General features: G+C 44.6%; 1 protein-coding gene across 1 annotated transcript in view; it reads left to right on the top strand.

Annotated features, from left to right (window-relative positions):
* The window catches only part of Cadm1 (cell adhesion molecule 1), a 312,144-nt gene extending 294,120 nt beyond the window's left edge, over positions 1-18,024 (top strand). Inside the window, 2 exon segments of the mRNA XM_048343887.1 lie at positions 13,604-13,735; positions 15,634-18,024. Of these exon segments, the coding sequence (XP_048199844.1) occupies positions 13,604-13,735; positions 15,634-15,752 (251 nt within the window). The 3' untranslated portion in view covers positions 15,753-18,024.
* The last annotated feature ends 533 nt before the right edge of the window (positions 18,025-18,557 follow it).

Below are 18,557 nucleotides of genomic sequence, written 5' to 3'. Positions count from 1 at the left end.
GTTAAATCTTGAAGTTTCTTTTTGAAGAATATTCTCTGCTTCATAAAATGCATCTTTGTCTTTTTCTCGGAGAAAATGAGAGGTATATCATTTGAACATAAAAGAAAAATATCTAAGCCAAAGCAATTCTGGGAGGTAAATTTGGCTTGTCCTCACTTGTACACCCTGTGCTTCAAGAAACTCTTCCTAATTATATTTATTCAGAAATTATCCAACTATAGCAAAGCACTATAGATCCATACAAGACAATGGTATTGCAAAAATAAATTTAATCCCACTCACCTAAATGGCTTCTCACTTTGGAATAGTCTTAAGCAGTAGATTGCACATGATTTGGTATATTTTAAAGTTTATGTCATTAAAAATGACAGTTTTAGCTTAATGAGGCATTTATCAACTGTCTGTTGCTTCTGAATGGAAAACTTTGCATTATCAATGATATTTCATAAACATATCTGTCTTTATTTTTTTTAATTAGTTTTCTAATGCCCTCCCCAAGGAGACAAGCCTTCAGCAGTAAAGCTGCCTACTTGAAACATCCCTGTTTAAAGTGGTTCAGTGGGCACCAAGAACGTACGTAGAATGCTGTGCTGTTCACTGGGCCACATAGAAGTGAGGGATGAGCCTTTTGAGAGTGTCGAATTCATAATTAGCTACAGAGAAGTACTTTATGTTGCCCATTTATAACAGTTATTCAAACCGTTGTATTCATCAGTCTTTATACAGTGGAGAAAGCCAATTAGAAATAAGAACACTTTCAACCAATCAGATTTCAGAACAAGTGGATGCCATCCCTCCTTGGTTGCCTCTATAACTTCATTACATTACTCACCGCTTTTCTTGTAGTCACCTCTAAAATCCATAGTTTGGAAGCATCAGTGGGCACCTGCCTTTTGAGTATGGGCATCCATGAGCCATGAGGGAAAGTCTCCTTCCATAGCCCTTTCTCATAGAATTAACCTGGCTCTTGATATCCATGTGCTTTACAAAACAATCTACAAAATCCAAGCTTTAGTAAACACTTGCACAGGACTGTCAGTATGACACTCCTTGTTCCTGGAGCATTTGTCTTGGTTGGTTCTGGCTCTGGTTGGTAGTTCACTGAAGATTACTCCCAGATCATTAATTCAGCAAACACTTACTGAAAGGACACTTTGTGCTTGGCTATAGGAGAAGGAAAAGACGCAAAAATTACAAAACTGGCATCCCTTTCCAAAGACCTTACAGTTTAGTAAGTCCACAGGCATCTCCAAAAGTGGCAAACCTATCAGAGTAGAATGTGGAGATTTGAGTTCCCGGAGCAATCAAGTGGGATTTGGAGTAGAGCTGCAAAAAACAAGCAGAGGTCACCCTGATTATCTAACATTTTGGGTTGTGTAATAAACTTCATTACAGGATCAGCCCATGAGTAGAGTATGAGGAAATGGAAGCCATCTCCGAGCTGAGCCTCACATTGCTCGCCTACTTCCCTCTTCACCTCTCATAATTCAAATCAGGGCTGACTGGGAGCCATCTCAGCCGGACAGCGTAGGGGATGACTGGAGGACAGGAATTTCAAGCCCCTCTACTTGATTACCTCCTGACCTAACTGCTTTTTCAGCTTTGAGGGTTTTATTCTTCAGGGATACCATTGATTAATGAAATTCTCTTTAAAAAAAAAAAAGATCTTCCGAATGAGATTTTCTGATGGAGGCATAACCTGCGATCTGCAGTGAGCAGGTGGTACGCCATTTTGAAATACACCATCCAAGATCATCCTAAATTGATAAAGGACTGTGCTTTGTCAGTATTGGCAACGATTTCAATTTGTAGTAAAACGTGAGATAAAACTTCCATCAGTATGTAACATCTAAGTACATTTGTATTTAAGAGATATATCAGAGCATCCACAGCTAACAATCAAGCTCTTTTTTTTTTCTTCTTTTTGCATGCTGTTGTGAATGAGTGATTTTAAACATTCACCTTCATGTTTCATGTGCTTTGAACAGTGGAGACTGAGGAATCTTTCTGCCTCGATCGTGTGTCAGTCACAAAAATTACATGATTCAAGAAATGAACTTACGGATTAATACATTCAAGCTATCTTTTTTAAAAAGTGAAAGATAGCAAGAGATTTGGCTCATGTTTTTTTTTTTAATTCATCCTCAGTTCTTAAGTGTTTTTGTTTATGTCCCTGGAGGAATGAAAAGAAAAACGATTTGTTTTTACTTGTAAGGCCTTACTCAGTTGCCCAATTCCGCAGAAGAACTGGACAGTGAGGATCTCTCAGGTAAGGGCTAGTAATTAGGTAAGGCACAGCAGTGTCTCACCTGTGGGCACTCTGTCCACTTGTACAAAATGACCACTTGGTTCGCTGACAAATCAATTGGCAAAGTGTGGCTTTTGAAACTTAACTCAAGAAAAAAAATTTTATAGACACTTCCTTCCTCCCCACTCCCTCACTGAACCTCCCTTCCCTGTGATAGTCATAAGATCTGTTTCAGAAGAAATTGCATGTAGTTAATGCAGCAGAGGTCAAATTATCTGTTGGGATTGTACTAAAGCTGCCCCACTGAGTAACTTAAAAGACTGTTTTTGTCCCAGATATATAGCAGTTCCCGAGAAATGTTGTTGCCTTACAAAGCAGTTTAAGAATGTTGGATTATGTGACAAGATCTTAAATCCATTGACTGTCTACTTCTATGGAGTAGACTAGCAAAGCCATGTCATCGTTATCTTAGAAGCAGAGGTAGGGAAGGGCAGAGGGAAAGGAGGGGCAATTGTTTTGTCACACACCATGATGTAAACTAATTATCCACCTCAGACCTTTTTCACAGCACACTGGGTTCCTGCAAAAGTAGGTTTCATGCTTGATTCCAGAATTTAGGTGTTACTAATCCAGAATAAGAAGCATATCCTAAAAAGTGGGGGGAGTAGGAGATTTAAAGTGGTCAGAGCTAAACAATTATAGGAGCTCCTGTGATGTTGTGAGACTTCTCTGCCAACAAGTTGCAGCTTCTTAAGCACTTGATCACTTCCTAAATCAGTAAGCAAGCCCCTTTCCTTGCCACTGCAGTGGCAAAACCAAGGGATAAGTGGTGGATGCTTACTCCAGCCATTGGAAAGAAAGGTTCCGCCTCACCCTGCACCGCAGCTCCACCGAAGTGTCATTCCTAACTCCCAGCCTGACCCGGGGAGGAAACAAGATGGTACTAGCCAGTTTTAAAAATGCACAAGATTAATTGACAACGGTATGCTGCTTTGAGACCTAGGATTTCTTGTTAGATGCCATTTGCCAGAGCGAGCTTGGGTGTTCGATTTTTCCAGAATGGAAGCATCCAGGAGGCCACATTGGTTTATGTTCACTGCTGTATGTCTGACCTGTAGTGAGCACCCAGCAGTTGTTTGTTGGGTGAAATGAATGAATTTCAGATCCCCATGAATTGAGATAAATACATAACAAGGATTAGAAGGATAACTAGCCCGCCCATGCCAACAGTATTCTGTTTGCTTCTTATTTGTGGTATCTAGACATTGCAAAAGCATTACCCTACTTTTCCTTGAAAATAAGACTGGATGAGTCCTTCCCAGTTAACTGTAATGGTGGAAGTAAGCCATTTCTGCTTGTGCAGACACGCTCAATTTTGATACTGGCCCCAAACAAAATAACGCTTGATACATGCCCTCTGGCAATTGGATCTTCTTCAGGATCCTGAAAAAGGAGTTCTGGCCCCTCTCGGCATATTAGCCAGCCAAGGACCGTTCCGATAGGTAAAGTCATTTTTCTCTTCTTTAGGACAACATAGCCAAATCAGCCATCCGCCTGTTCCTCCAGCATTATCCCTCAGGACTGTCGCAGGCCTCGTGCCCTGTCAGACAGTCCCCACTGCGGTTCTACCCAGCACACAAGCCAGACATTTGTGTTCATAATAATTCCTTTAAATGAGTAATTACGGCTGCCCTCCCCCACTCCCTCCAGGAGCACTGCACTCGTAGCCAGTAGCCGTAAGTCATGTTCAACACTGATGAACTTACAGGCTAGAGCTGGGCTGCCTTTGCATCTGGTTTGATGAACTAATCAAAAACTGATTAGCACCTTTGTTCAAAGGGGATGCTGATTAATCAATTACTATTGATTGTGAGCTTGGCTTCCCTCAGCAGCAAAGAGACATCTGAAGGGAGAAAAAACAGCCAATAAAAATTGAGCAGCTGTCATAGTGTTTAAATTTATTAAAACAAAATACATTATTTTTTATGAAGCTGTCTTGAAATGGGTCACTGAAGGGAAGCATATTGATTGAGAAAGGATGAACTTCTCAAATTTCTGTAGCCCAGAGACTGAATTCAATTATAATACAAGACAAACAGGTTAACACCCGTCTTAAACAGCCCATCAATAAATTAGAGTAGGTGTTGCACATTTAATGCTAAACTGTGGTAATGAATAATATTATCCATTGCCTGCTTCATGGGGTCGAAATTCCATCTTTTCCATGTTACAGATGAATGTTATATACATCCAGATAAAGATGGTCTGTTTTCTCCTTGCCCCCTCCCTTCCCTTCCCCCATTTGCCAGTGCCACCCCGTTAATGACAGTTTCATAAGCAGTATATGGCACACTGTCCTCAACCAGCAAAGCATGTCGCCCATCTGATCCTCCTCTGTAATCTGCACTTAAAAAAATTAATGCTTGCATATAGTTCCGTGATATAAACATGAGCAGGCCCGGAGAGCTCATCCAGTTCCACTTTGAACTCGTTCATTTCCTTTTGGGGTGATAACCTTATTGATGATGGATCCACATGAGTTTTGAGTGGTTTTTATCAATTACATCTGCCTTTTCCGGGTGACAGCTGGTGGTGACTGCCACCCATGTGGAATAGAATAGCTGTAAGCATATTTACTCTTCTATTTTCGTTTAAAACTTAAAAAAAAAAAATGTCTCCAATTGTATCCATCCCTTCAGCAATGGAGGGGCCTTTGGGAACTGTCTAGTGGAGTGCAGTGGTAAATAGACAGTGTGCCAGAAAATGGCCCCCAGCACAGTGAGAGCATTCCATCAGTCTTCTGCCTTTGGAGCAGAGGCACCAAGAAGACATTCCAGAGCTGTTCCTACTCTTGTTGCCCCACAAATGAGAAAGCGATCTGGGAGCCTCCTAGATGTCCTTCATGGGTCATGAGTGAAGGGCAAATTCTTCAGAACTGTTACCTACCTGGCCTAAGTCTTAGGAGGAATTAGGAACCAACCCTAGTGTGCTGAATGCATTACAACGGAATCAGGGGCTCACCTGGAATCTTAATTTAGATAATGGAGGCACTCAGAGGTCTGTGTATCTAGATTCAGTCAGGGTGGGATATATGGTCATCTGGGTACTGGAATACCCTACAGGCCTGGCTGATGTTGTTTAAATATGTATGAGAAACTCAGTGGCCTGAGAACAAAGTCTTTCCTTACCCCCATTTACAAGTATGGCCCAGACTCGGTAAATTGGCTGTTTAATTTCCTTATGAGACTAGTAGTCAAGATACTATAGAAGGCACCAAAGACCAGATGGGCTGATCATTACATTTAAGATATGGTTCATGACGTTGCTTATATCACACTTTACAGCTCAGAAAGTTCCTGTATTTGTATTATTAATCTTTATTCAACAAAACCATTTGAGCTCTATGTACCTGGCTCTAGGCTAGCCCCCTGCATACAGCAGTGAACAAGACCAAAGGGATCCGAGCAGCCCTGAACTTTACAGGATAGTCCTCTCCTCCATAGTAACTTTCTAATAACGAAGAGAGACTCCAAATACAAGTTAGTCTGAAACAGTGAAAAAAAAATGCAGAGTGATAGCAAGTGAGGACTAGGGTGGACCGAAGTAGAAGCTAGCTTAGAAAAGCTTCCCCAGGAAGGCTGTTGGGGCTGGAAGACTTGATGTATCAGAAAGAGCCAGAAAAGGGTGGAGTCTCAGGAAAGTCCTGTGAAGGAAAAGGTAGTTCATCTCAGATTCTCAATGAGGAAACTAGACTCCAGGGACTAAGTGATATACTTAGGAGACAGAATTTGTTCCTGCCTCTGGAGGAACTTTGCTTCCACGTGGCTGTCCTTCCACTGGGAAATCCTCAGCTTGCTTTACTTTGTTCTTTGAGCCCTTCTCAGTGTATGTGCACCCCTAGGGAAAGAGGAGGGAAGAGTCAGGCTCTGTGTAACCTGTCAGATACAGAGCCCTGGACCAGCAAAGATAGTTCCTGCCATGAACTCAAGGACCTACATTCTGCTGCGAAGTTTTCAGGGCCAATGTCCCATCAACTCCCCTAAATTATGGCATTGGTTTCCCCTTAAGATGGTCCTAATAAACTCTCTTCTTATAAAATTCTAGGCCAGGCCATGCCTATAATATAATAATATAATGCCTATAATCCCAGCACTTAGAAAGGAGGCTAAGGCAGGAGGATCGGTTAGGAAACATAACAAGACCCTGTCTCAAAAACAAATATAAACTACTTTAAGGCAATAGGCTTTCTAAAAATCTATGGGGTCTGTGCTAGCCTGTCACTTGTTTTTCCCCCTTGGCACATGACTTTGGACTTCATTCTCATTCTGATCTTTCTCATAATCCAACATGCTCCTGTTCCCATCATGGGGAGGAAGGAGACCCCCCTCGAACCAGAACTTCCCTTCCAAATTAAAAAGTTGACAGGCCACAGTGCAAAGTGTGAATTCCAGTTCTACAGGTTGGACACTGCTCTGGGGTGACCCCACCATATTCATTCACCCATCCTCCTCATACCCCCAAATGCTGCAGGGCCACAGACGCATCTTTCTGCAGAGATTCCAGCAAGAATGTCTGCTTAGAAACACTTCCCGGCCTCATGCGGCATCTACTCTTAGAAGGAAAGCGGGAGTCATCCCCAACGCCCTCCTGTTGCTTGAGATAGAAAAGCAGTCACGCCGAGTCTCTGTTATTGTGAGACCGATAGAGCAGGCCTTTGCGCAGAATGCCATAGGGAGCTTCACATCCTGTCATGTGAAATCATTCCCACCAAAATCAAGAAACTGGAAAGGGAAAAAAAAAAAACAACACTCAGACACACACATACTACTTCATATTCTGGCTCCTCAAATGGTATACCGGAATCATAATTTCAACCAGATGGCCATGGACTGCCAGACCCACACAATCGTGGCCGCCACAGACGACTCCCTTGGAGTCTGTAGAAGTGAAAAGAGCTTGGTGGCTCCACTCAGTACTTATTGGGCCTGTGCCTTGGGTGGACAGTGCTGAGGCTGCCGTACATCCCTCCCCCCTCAAGAACAGAGCACGGCTTGGTGATCAGACATGAAGAGAGCAGGCTTGGATGTGGGGCTTGCTGAGTCCCTGTGGCACTCCAGGTTCTGAGCCAGACAGATAAGGTCCCTACCTAGCCACACGCTGGCCTCTCCAAGCTCCCCTGAAGTTTGTGAGTGTGCTCAACGTCTCAAGAGCACCTGCAGGCCTGGCCGGAAGCCCCTGGAAATGGTGAGGATCATCTTCCTTCCCAGAGCCGGTGCCAAGCCCACTGCCCTTTCCGAAAAGCCGTGAGAGAGGGAGATGAGCTCTGAGATGATTTTTTATTTTTTTGCCACTCCTGGGCCTTGGACTCAGGGCCTGAGCACGGTCCCTGGCTTCTTTTTGCTCAAGGCTAGCACTCTGCCACTTGAGTCACAGCGCCACTTCTGGCCGTTTTCTGTATATGTGGTGCTGGGGAATCGAACCCAGGGCCTCATGTATATGAGGCAAGCACTCTTGCCACTAGGCCATATCCCCAGCCCTGGGAGATGAGCTCTGAACCCCGCCCCACTGTGGACCTGTGCCTAGGCAGTGACGGACTGAGAGCCTGAGTCGTGACCACGCACAGCCATGGCGTGTGTATGTGTGTCGTTCTTCTCACATAAATAAGCACATCCTGAGCTCCAGATAATCTCTGCAGTTTTACGTTGCTCAGGATCGTCCCTTTGAAATGTTAGCATAGCTACAGTGACATTGCAGGAATGGAGGGCAGCTGGCGGCTAGGACGAGCTGCCTAGGCCGCCACCGCTGAATCTTCATGATTTCCCTGCCTTCCGTGTATTCCTTCCCTTCCATTTTCTAGGAAGACAGAAAGGAAAGGTTATGCCGCATAAAGGCTAGTGTGCTCCAATATATATTAACATCTTAATGGGAAAGCTGTGCATGTACTGTATACATTTACTACTCTGACAAGAGGGAATTAAATGTCAGAAGGATTTGCAGCATCTATAATTGAATTGGTGCTGAGAAAAGCAAATCTTAAAGAAGAATAACATATTAGGATTAGCAAATAATGTGGCATTTTGTCAGCGCGTGCCATTCAGTTTGTTCCTCTTCAGTAATAAAGTTGTGCTTTTAAAAATGCACTTATTCTTGTTGCCATAGATGAGAATCACAATAGCTGATGAAAATGAGTAGCTATGGGTTTTTTTTCCCCACACACTTCAGGGCGTGTGTGTGTGTGTGTGTGTGTGGTGTGGTGTGGTTTGGGTTTTTGTTTGGGTCTTTGAAGTCAGATTTTGTTTATACTTGAGATTTGGAAAATCCACTGCCAGGCCTTTCTTCCTAGCAAGAAGTAGCAAGTGACATCATTCATAGTCATTAAGCCTTTCCTGAGATACGCTAATCCCTCAGCCCTACGAAGCTGGAGGCGGCACTGCCATTATAAACACCAAGTCGAAGAGATTTTAATTAAACAGACTTGTCCAGCAAGACCCCGGCTGAACCAGGTGACAGAACTGTTAGGAAAAGCCAACCATTGTGACTTTTCCTCCAGTCATCTGTGTCTAGAGGAAGGTGGAGGATCTGAGTGGTCCAATAACTAGGAGCAGGGGAGCTAGAACCTTCCATGTTCTAAGTATGCCCTCTGAGCATCAGTTAAGTGCCTGCAGGAGGAGGTGGAGCCCACCCCAAACCTGCTAAGCTTACCTTACAGCCTGTGCTAGAGGAGCTGGAGGTGTGTGTTTTATTGATAGTATCACATACCCCACCTCGAAGGCAGAATCTTTGGTGTCCTTCCAGCCAGAGGATGACCTTGGACTCTGCAGCCCTGATCTTCGAGGTCAGCCTGCTGCGGACACAGCATGGATTCTGCTCACAAGACTCGCTGCCAAAGTCCCTCCTCGCCAGGAGCTTGTCCAGAATATACTCACCATTCCCTGGTGGTCCACGGATCCCTGCTTTGGCAGCCGAGCCTTCTGGGCTTATCAAAGCTCCACGATTACGGCGTTCACATGGCTGTTCGTGTTACACATCCCATGCCAGGTGGTAATGTAGCCATAGAAACGGGGCTCCCTCGTGGAGCTCTGATTAGCACAGGCATCATGGCTGCCGTAGTTGGGCATTAAAGACAACTCTGGCAAGTGGTTTAAGTAGAGAAAGTTGACGGGGATGGGACCAGGGGGTGGGGGGAGGGGGATGGCCCGTTTCCCACAGCAATCACCTGTCTTGTTAGATCCTCCCTAGGGAACTGCTGCCGGGAGCACTTTCCCGATTCCTGTTGCTTGTGAGGAGTGGATTGGAGGAGGTCACTGGCCCAAAGTGAATTCGACTGGGCAGTTTGTGGGCAGCCCCCTTGGGAATTTCTTGAGCTTTCTTTTTTCTTTTTCTTTCTGTCCTGCAATTTCTAAGATGCTGCAATTTCTTAGCCTTGCCCAAGGTGGTTCAAACTATAACCCAAACATTTAGTACCCAGCTTAACATTCTGCAAACGGTTCATAAGCTTCTTCACCTGCAGCCCAAGTTCCAGCGTTTTGCCAAAAGAAAAGCCAAGTCTTGAATGCTAACCAGTGGGTGGAAGATCTGTACAAGTGGCTCAGGATGGGGCAGACAGGCGGACAGGGAGGGGCCAGCACAGCTCTGAATTGTAAGGACCTCCCAGAATTAAGTCGGCCCAACCCCTTCGGCCTGATTGGATGAAGTTGCATCTGCACCCGCCCTGCTCTTCAAGGCTCCAACCACCATTAGCCGGTAGCATTACCAAGAAGAAACCTGGCTTTCCTTTCCAGGATGATAGAGGCCGTTTGGTTCCGGAATAGAAACACTCTTAAACCTTTTTCTTATTGGGAACAGCCATGACAACTTAGGGACGAAGAAAACAAGACATTCCCATCCAAAGAGCTGCCCATGGGCTAAGGACTAGGCGTGTTTATATCTAAATGCTTTACACCCCCAGTTCACTTTGTAGTTGCGAAGCTATAGCGTCTGCTTCTGGCTTCTTCCCCTGTCTGACTCCGTAAGGGAGCCAGGACTCTGGCCAAAACACTGAACTAGAAAGAGATGGCATGAAAGGGTCTGCCTCTTAGGAGCAAGACCTTCAGCGGATGATGCAAGCCTAGCCTTTCACATAGAAGCCTTGTGGAGAGGCTGATGGACTTTGCCAGAGACATTGTCCTTTTGGTGGTCCATATTCCTCCCAGTCTCCAGTTCTCATTCTCTTGCAGCCCAGGGCTTGCCTGTGGCACCTCATGCTGTAATATTTCCCAGAAAGCATGAGGCAACAGCCCGTAGGTACAGACCATTCTTGACACAGTAGTAGACAACCAGAATCACCACGACCCCCTTCAGCCACATGGGAAACAGAGAAGTCAGGCCAGGCACTTAGGAGCAGGGACAGCTCTATTGCTGCCTCGCTTGGTCAACTCAGGAGGTGGGAGTGGGGTGGGAAGAGGAGGTGAGGACCTCGTAATCGGCAGTGTTCCCTGTAAATTAAACATCCGCTACCTTCTGTGTCCATCTGCAGTAATTGAAGGCAGGAAAAATGTCTTGGTGATTAACTGGTGGTACTAAACTTTCCGATCAAAGTGAGTATCTACGGCGATAGCTAGAGAGATTACACTTATAAATAAGTATCGGTGAAGAACGTGTGTCCTTGAGGGAGGGAGAAGATAATTAGAATGTAGATAACTATAATTTAATCTGTGCTACGCAGGGGGAAACAGCACCATTGGGCTGGGAGCGGGGGGTGCAGCTCTTAAGTACACAGGGAGCAAAGGTTTTTGGCCCAAGAAAATCTCTTAGGGCACATGGCCCTATAAGTCTTTTTCTGTTTGCTTTCAAGAAGGTTTTTGATTTTCTTTTTTTTAGATTTTTCTTTGTCCCAAAGTTCATACACAAAGGGGCACTCTCTCTTGCTTGTGCTCGTTCTCTCTCTCTCTTGCTTGTGCTCGTGTTCTCTCTCTCTCTCTCTCTCTCTCTCTCTCTCTCTCTCTCTCTGAGACTTTTAGAATGTTCCTCTGACTATATGTGGAAAAGACCATCTTCATAGTGGACAGGAGTCTGGCTGAGCTCTGTGTCCTGGGCCACCTTCCGCCTTCCCGCCATCTACATCATGTGGCCTTGCCCTTCCAAACTCCCAAGACACGGGGTTCTCTTAAAAGACAAAATCAGTAGGTCTGCAGTCTGTGACATTTGGCCATTTGTTCATTCTCACAGCCAGGAGAAAAGTAAAAATCCCTATTTTGAAAGCTAACGAAGGGAAGGAAAAACAATGCAACTGTCTGTCTGGCCAGCCTGTTGCTCTCCCCCCCCCCCCCCCCCCCGCATCCCCGCAAGCACTTTTGAACCTGGTGTCTTTGGGGTGAGGCGCCGGGTTTGCAGCCCCCCCCCCCCCCCAGGGAGAAGCGCTCCTCATCAGCTCCGTGGCCTCTCAAAAGAAATTTAAGGGGAAAAAACTCTCCATGGCAAGTTGTGCCTCGCTGAAATGACGTGCAAGCCGGTGGCGGCGGCTGGGGCCGCGCTGGGGCGGAGGAGGCCGCCCGGCCCCCCCGCCGCGTGCACCTTTCAAGTGCAGCTTATTAGACGCGTTGCTGGAGGGGCTCGTGCCTCTAATTGGCTGCAGCGCTCTGCCCCCGGCCCATCTCCAGCCTCCAATTAAACCCCATCATCCAGTTCGGGGCTGCTGCCGCTTCCGCCGCCTCCGATTGAGCATTTCTGTGAAGAGTTTAGGGTTTGGGTTGCTTGATTTTTTTTTTCTTGTATCCCTTTTCAAAGGTAACTTCATGAAACATTTTAAATACTTTGTGTGTTTTTTTAAATTTAGACTTTTTTAATTAAAGCACTTTTCATGGAACCCTCCATCGCGAGTTATTTCCACACACACACACCCCCCCCCCCCACATCCTCCAGTACTTAATCTCCGAGCAGAATTGGAAATATCGATAGAAAGTGTAAATCATGCTCTCCTGCTGAAAGCGTTGTATCAGGTTTCGGCTCAAAAGAGCACCATTACCTTTAGCTGTCACGGATCTGTACGCTTGATCGATAAACTTCAAATATTATTAGAGGTGGAGGCTTCAGAGATTTGCTCTGTTCTTTGGAGAGAGACAGAGATAAATCTTTCTTAGAAATTGACTTGAATTTGCACTCTCAGTCTTCCTGGTGAAATGCATTTCTCTTAGGCGGCCAGCAACTACGAGGGGGACAGATTTATAGGCCATGTGCTTCTTGTACTGAAAGATTTAAATGGTAAATCCTTCACATATGACTTCACAAATCATGTAAAGTTAAAAGATTTTTACCGTTTCTGTTGCCGCTGTGCTTAAATTGTAAGGTACAGCTAGTAAATCATTTTAATGGAGGTGTCGTACTTGACTCAATAAAAAAAAAAAAGAAGAAGAAGACAATGGTTTAGCTTCCACTCCAAAATGTTAATGTATTAATCAACGGGAGAATAATTGTTTTTTACTACATTATAAATCTCGGGTGCCATTAGGATTTCAGCAAGGGGTGATGTAGCCACATTCCTAAATTAAAATTGTTTACACTGCCATCCATCCATCGTCCGCATCGCCATTGCTCATTCGGGGTTCATTTTGAAGTTGTTCCCCAGCCAAACACGCCGTTCCTCAGTCGGAAAAAGACATCCAGAGGGTGTGATGCTTATAAAGGAAAATTAATTGCACCGGGAGGTGTTAAATAAATAAAAAGAAAAGCCATTTGTGGCAATGGACAATTATTCCTTGCTGTCTTTTTTTTTTTTTAATAGATTTTTAGGTTTTAAATGGAGGCTTACTCCCTCGTACATCCTAAATGTTGCTAGTGTACCACTGGTCCCCAGCCTTAAAATCCTCATTTTGTCTCTGAGGCAGCTGTGGCTTTTGAGCTCCTCGCTTTTCGAGAACGTGCCTGTTCCTATCAGGAAACGAGTCTTTTTTTTTTTTTCCTTAGATATTCTGCCATTCCCCTAATAGCCATTTGGAGCACCCTAAAATAGTTTGGTTGGCTTCTTTAATTAGGATCTACACCCGGTCCCAGATAGAGTGACCACTGAGACTAGGTCCATTTCTCCTCTCCCTTCCTCCCCTCCTTCCCCCTCCCTCCATAAGCTTCTTCCACAAGCATCACTTGCTGTCCTGCTTGGAATGACCTGGCCTTGTGGGGAGAACAGATGGATTCAGCACTGGACATCTGTTCCCTCCGTGTAACGTGGTCCATCTCAATTGTTCTCTCTGACTCCTCCATTAAAAAGAAAAAAGAAAAGAAAGAAAAAGGGTGACCTTCTGACCCAGAAGGCAATGTCTCCTGGGCCTCTGGTGTCTTGTCCTAGGCTCTACATCCCTGTTCCTCTTCTGATTTCGACAGATTCTCGCGCAGGGGAAGAGGGCACGATCAGGGCCGTGGACCACGCGGTGATTGGAGGCGTTGTGGCGGTGGTGGTGTTTGCCATGCTGTGCTTGCTCATCATCCTGGGCCGCTATTTTGCCAGACATAAAGGTAAGCGAGTGCTTTGGCAGGCCGGAGCCACGTGTGGTCCACCCGGCCCCCCCGCGTGCGGGGTCTGGACGAGGCGGTGCTTGGCAGGCAGCGGGGTCTATGTGTCCCGTACCAGCCTCTCTCGTTCCTGAAAGCGGGAGAGGAAAAGGGGGGGAAAAAAACAGTGAAATCGAAAATCTTCACAGCTGCTGATTAGCACTCTCGGAGTGGATAAGAAACACTCCTTGATTTGGATTTTCTCTAAATAAAAAGCTTTATAGACTCGTGATACTCCAGTCCGTAGTTGGGGACAGTAAAAATGATGGTGAGAGGGCTGGTGTGCAAAGCGTGTGCAAGCCCCAGGTGTGGACAAGGACACCCACAGCCCGCCGTGTCCAAGCACGCAGGCAGGTGGACCAGCCAGCCCTGTTTTCTGGCCCCCAACTCTGGGTAAGCGACTCACAGGGGACAGACTATTTCCATGGTGTGCTGTGCCCAGGTTCAAGAAAATCTTTTTCCTTAAAAGCCACATAAATATGTATTTTTTTAAAATTATCAGTGCAATTGATTTAAATTGCCATTAATGATCACACTTATCAGCTGTGCAGTGTGGATGGGCAATCACGTTTTCCTACGCCTCTCCTCTGCCTCATGCTGCTCGGGGCCTCTCCTCCTCTCCTGGTAATTTATTCTCCCTTGCCTTTGTCAGCACTTGGCTTTTCTCGGTTGTTTTGCTCAAGCACTGCGCAGTGGGCTAGGCGGGCTCTGGCTCTCTGGGTGTGCTTTTGCATACTGTTCGATTGTAACTCGGGCCCAGAAGTAGAGGTGCGAGGTACCTTAGGGGATCCCAGGTGTCCACCTCAGGCATAACACTAGCTGGGGACTCTCAGGGCTGTCTGGCCAAGCACCCCCACTTCACGGGGCAGGTGAGGCCCGGGAGTGGAGGGGGAGGGGGGCGTGGGAAGTGGGGGAGCCTGAAGTCCCAACAAAACGTCTCAGACATATGCAAGTCACTTCAGGGTTAGCGCACCTCGTGGGCAAGGGGCTCTCTAGTGAGACCAGTGTGTAAGGTCCACCTACCTACGACGCTGAGGGGACATTCCTGTCTTTCTCCATGTACACCCTTGGGGTTTGGTGACAGCGTGTCACCCACTTTGTAACGTTCTGTCTAATTGTCATGATAAAGTGGCTGTGCCAATTAGCAAATCCATGAATCCGGGTCCAGGTTTAGAGTTACATGATGAGAGAGAATCAGCTACCTGTGCACGAAGACAGACACGCAGCGCCCACCCCCACCCCCGCCTTCATTCCAGCCATCCCACTGTTAAATTACCTCCTGATCTGGAACCGCACTCTGACACGGAAGGCGTAGGAAACCAAACGTCCTCATGCAAGCTCAAGCACATCCTCACCTATGGGTAGCCAATAATGATTCGTGACACCAGGAGATGCTGGTCTGAATACATGATGGAAGGTGACAGTTAGAGGCGTCATCAGGGCCCTAATTCATTTATTGGCTAATTGCTCTTCCTTGCTTTGGTCTTTAACCACGTGCGTGCACGTCTCTGGTCATTGGTCCTTGGTGTTTACTGTTGATGCGTTAGTCAGCGGCTCTCCAGCTTTCTGCATTTTTAGCTCCCACGCACGTCTTCTTCTGCTGACATCCTCTGGTCATAATCACGGCTCTAATGTCTCATTTGCTGAATTATATCGCAGCGGTTCAGTTGGAGTGGTGCCTTTGGAATCCCTGGATCCCCATTTGTCTCACCCACCTCACTCTCTCCTTCCAATTGTTTTTTCCCCTCTGCTGCCTGCACACCACTTCGGCTGATGATGGCCATAAAGCAAGTTGCCATCTCTGTACCACGTTACACAGCGGCCATCAGACAGTCACGGTGCTTTACCCCTTCATCTTTCAGGTACATACTTCACTCATGAAGCCAAGGGAGCCGATGACGCAGCTGACGCAGACACAGCTATAATCAATGCAGAAGGAGGACAGAACAACTCGGAAGAAAAGAAAGAGTACTTCATCTAGATCAGCCTTTTTGTTTCAATGAGGTGTCCAACTGGCCCTATTTAGATGATAAAGAGACAGTGATATTGGAACTTGCGAGAAACTCGTGTGTTTTTTTATGAATGGGTGGCGAGGTGTGAGACTCGGAAGGCTTGGGATTTGCTATGTAAAAAAAAAAAAAAGACAAAAAAATGTTCTTTGAAAAGTACACTCTGCTGTTTGACACCTCTTTTTTTTGTTGTTTTAAATTTTGATTTCTTCCTACCGAGCAAATTTGGGTACTTGGGTTTCATTTTGGTAGATTGCAGAAAATTCTGTGCCTTGTTTTTTTGTTTGTTTATTGTTCTTTCTTTTCTTTTCCTTTTCCTTTTTACACGTTGTTTTTTAGATTTGGGGGTTGGTTTTTTTTCCCAAACCCTCCCATTTTGGAATTTACCTGCTGGGATTCCTTAAGACTCTTTTTCCTTCCTGTTGTTTTGGGGGTTTTTGTTTTGTTTTTCTTTTTTACTTTCTTGGTTTATTTTTGAGGTAACTGCTCAAATTCAGTTTCATAAAAGGAGAACCAGCACAGTTTTAGATTTCATAGTTCAGAATTTAGTGTATCCATAATGCATTCTTCTCTGTTGTCGTGAAGATTTGGGTGAACCAACAATGCTAACTCTTTGCTGCTGCCCGTGTTTTCAATACTTAGAGCAGTAAAGACTAGAAAAATTAGACTGTGATTCAGAAACCGTTCTGTTTGCTGTGGAACTACATTACTGTACAGGGTTATCTGCAAGTGAGATGTGTCACAATTGAGATTGAATCTGTCTTTAATTCTGTATCTGTAGACGGCTCAGTAATAGATACCCCACACTGTCCAGAAAGATTTGGGGCCGGGAAAGATGCCTCCTTTCTCAGTGCCCTAAACAGACCCGACAGGTGAGGCCTGTCCCTTTTATAGAAGTGGACAAATTTGAGTTGCCATAGGAGGGAAAGTAGGGAGGGGGGGAAAGACAGTTCTGCTCTGGTTATTTCTGTTCCAAAAAGGTTCCATCCACCTTTCCCAATTGGCCTTACTTCTCACTAATTTGTAGGAAAAGCAAGTCCGTGTGTTGTGTGAATGACTGAATGGGACAGGTTTTTGTTGTTGTTGTTATGTTGTTGTTTGTTTGTTTTTCTCCTGTGTGCTTAGTTAGGAAGGCAGTAGGATGTGGCCTGCATGTACTGTATATTACAGATATTTGTCATGCTGGGATTTCCAACTCAAATCCGTGTGAAACTTTCATTCCTTCAGATTTGGCTTGACAAAAGGCAAAGAGGTACAAAAGAAGGCCTTGGTCTCACACTGGTCTGCTGTCGATCTCACGTCTCGAAAGGTCAGAGCAGGGTGGAAAAAACAGCATGTAGGGGTTTTCAGTTACTTAATCAAAACTCAGATGTGAGTGTTTTTATCTTTTTACCTTTCATACACTAGCCTTGGCCTCTTTCCTCAGCCTTAAGAACCATCTGCCAAAAAAACACAAATTATTGATGACTTATGATGGCAGCCATAGTCCATAGCTACTCCAACAAGTCACCTTGAACATATCATGAGATCGTGGATGGGGAGCCTTGGGGAAGGGTAGAGGAGTCAAGTTTCCATTTCCATTCTTTTTACGGCGAAGTGGGGATTTTCACTGAAATGTCTAGGAAATCTAGAAGTAGTCCCGGAGGACAAAAACTAAATTCTGACCATATGTTTTGGTTAGGCTCCAGAGTTCAGATAACGAGTCCCTCTGGAAAGATGGCATCAAAAATAAAAAAATAAAAAAACCCAGATAGATCTATATATATAGATATAAATATATATTATATAACATTTTCAGTGAGTACTTTTGGATTTTGCAAGGTGCATTTTTACTATTGTTACATTATGTGGAAAACTTTATGCTGATTTATTTAAGGGGGAAAAATGTTGACTCTTTGTTATTTGAAAGCGTGTTTATTTTTCTTGTCTTTATTTTAACCTTTGATAGAACCATTGCAATCTGGGGGCCTTTTGGGAACGGTCTGGTATGTAAAAGAAAATCCATTACCGAGCAGCATTTTGTTTACCCCTCTCCTATCTCCAGGCATTAACCAAGACAGAAAAGCCACAACCAACATCCCTTTTTCAATAAATTTTATAATGTGCAGCTCTATTCCGAGCCCTTAGCACCCATTCCGACCATAGTGTAATCATATCAAAGGGTGAGAACCATTTAGCATGTTGTTGAAAGGATTTTTCAGTTGTTTTTAGAAAAAGAAAAAGAAAAACAAAAAAAAACAAAAACCAAAAAAAAACCCAAGAAACAAAAAAAATATAAAAACAGATAAAAACCAAAAAAAAAACACAAAAACACTACCATTGCTCACAGAATTGACATCTCATTTTTGGGAGCTCTCCTCTTTCTGTTTTTGAAAAGTGTACAGTAGTGCAGTGTTCCTGATGTAACTTTATGGCTTACAATGTTGACATGTCTCAGGTTCATGTGTTTTCGATTGGTGTTTTCCGTCTCAGGTAGATTGCAAAGTGTAGGCCCCACACATTGGAAAAATAAATAAATAATAATAATGATAAAAAAAAACAAAGCAAAAACAGGAAGTTAACGGACTTTAGTTGTATATTGGTTTATGTATTTTTTCTTACGTATACAGTGCACTGTTTGAAATGTATTGTTGAGTATTACTTTGTACAGGTTGATCACTTTTTTTTTTTAGAGTGAAGAAAGAACAAACTTGTTTTTCTTTTTGTGTTTTTTAAAGGAATATAAAATAATGAAGGATGTACAATTGATGCCAAATAAGCTTGTTCTTTAGTCACAG

Source organism: Perognathus longimembris, chromosome 3, assembly GCF_023159225.1.
Source record: "Perognathus longimembris pacificus isolate PPM17 chromosome 3, ASM2315922v1, whole genome shotgun sequence".
Taxonomy (NCBI): domain Eukaryota; kingdom Metazoa; phylum Chordata; class Mammalia; order Rodentia; family Heteromyidae; genus Perognathus; species Perognathus longimembris.
This window is presented reverse-complemented; position numbering and strand designations above follow the sequence as displayed.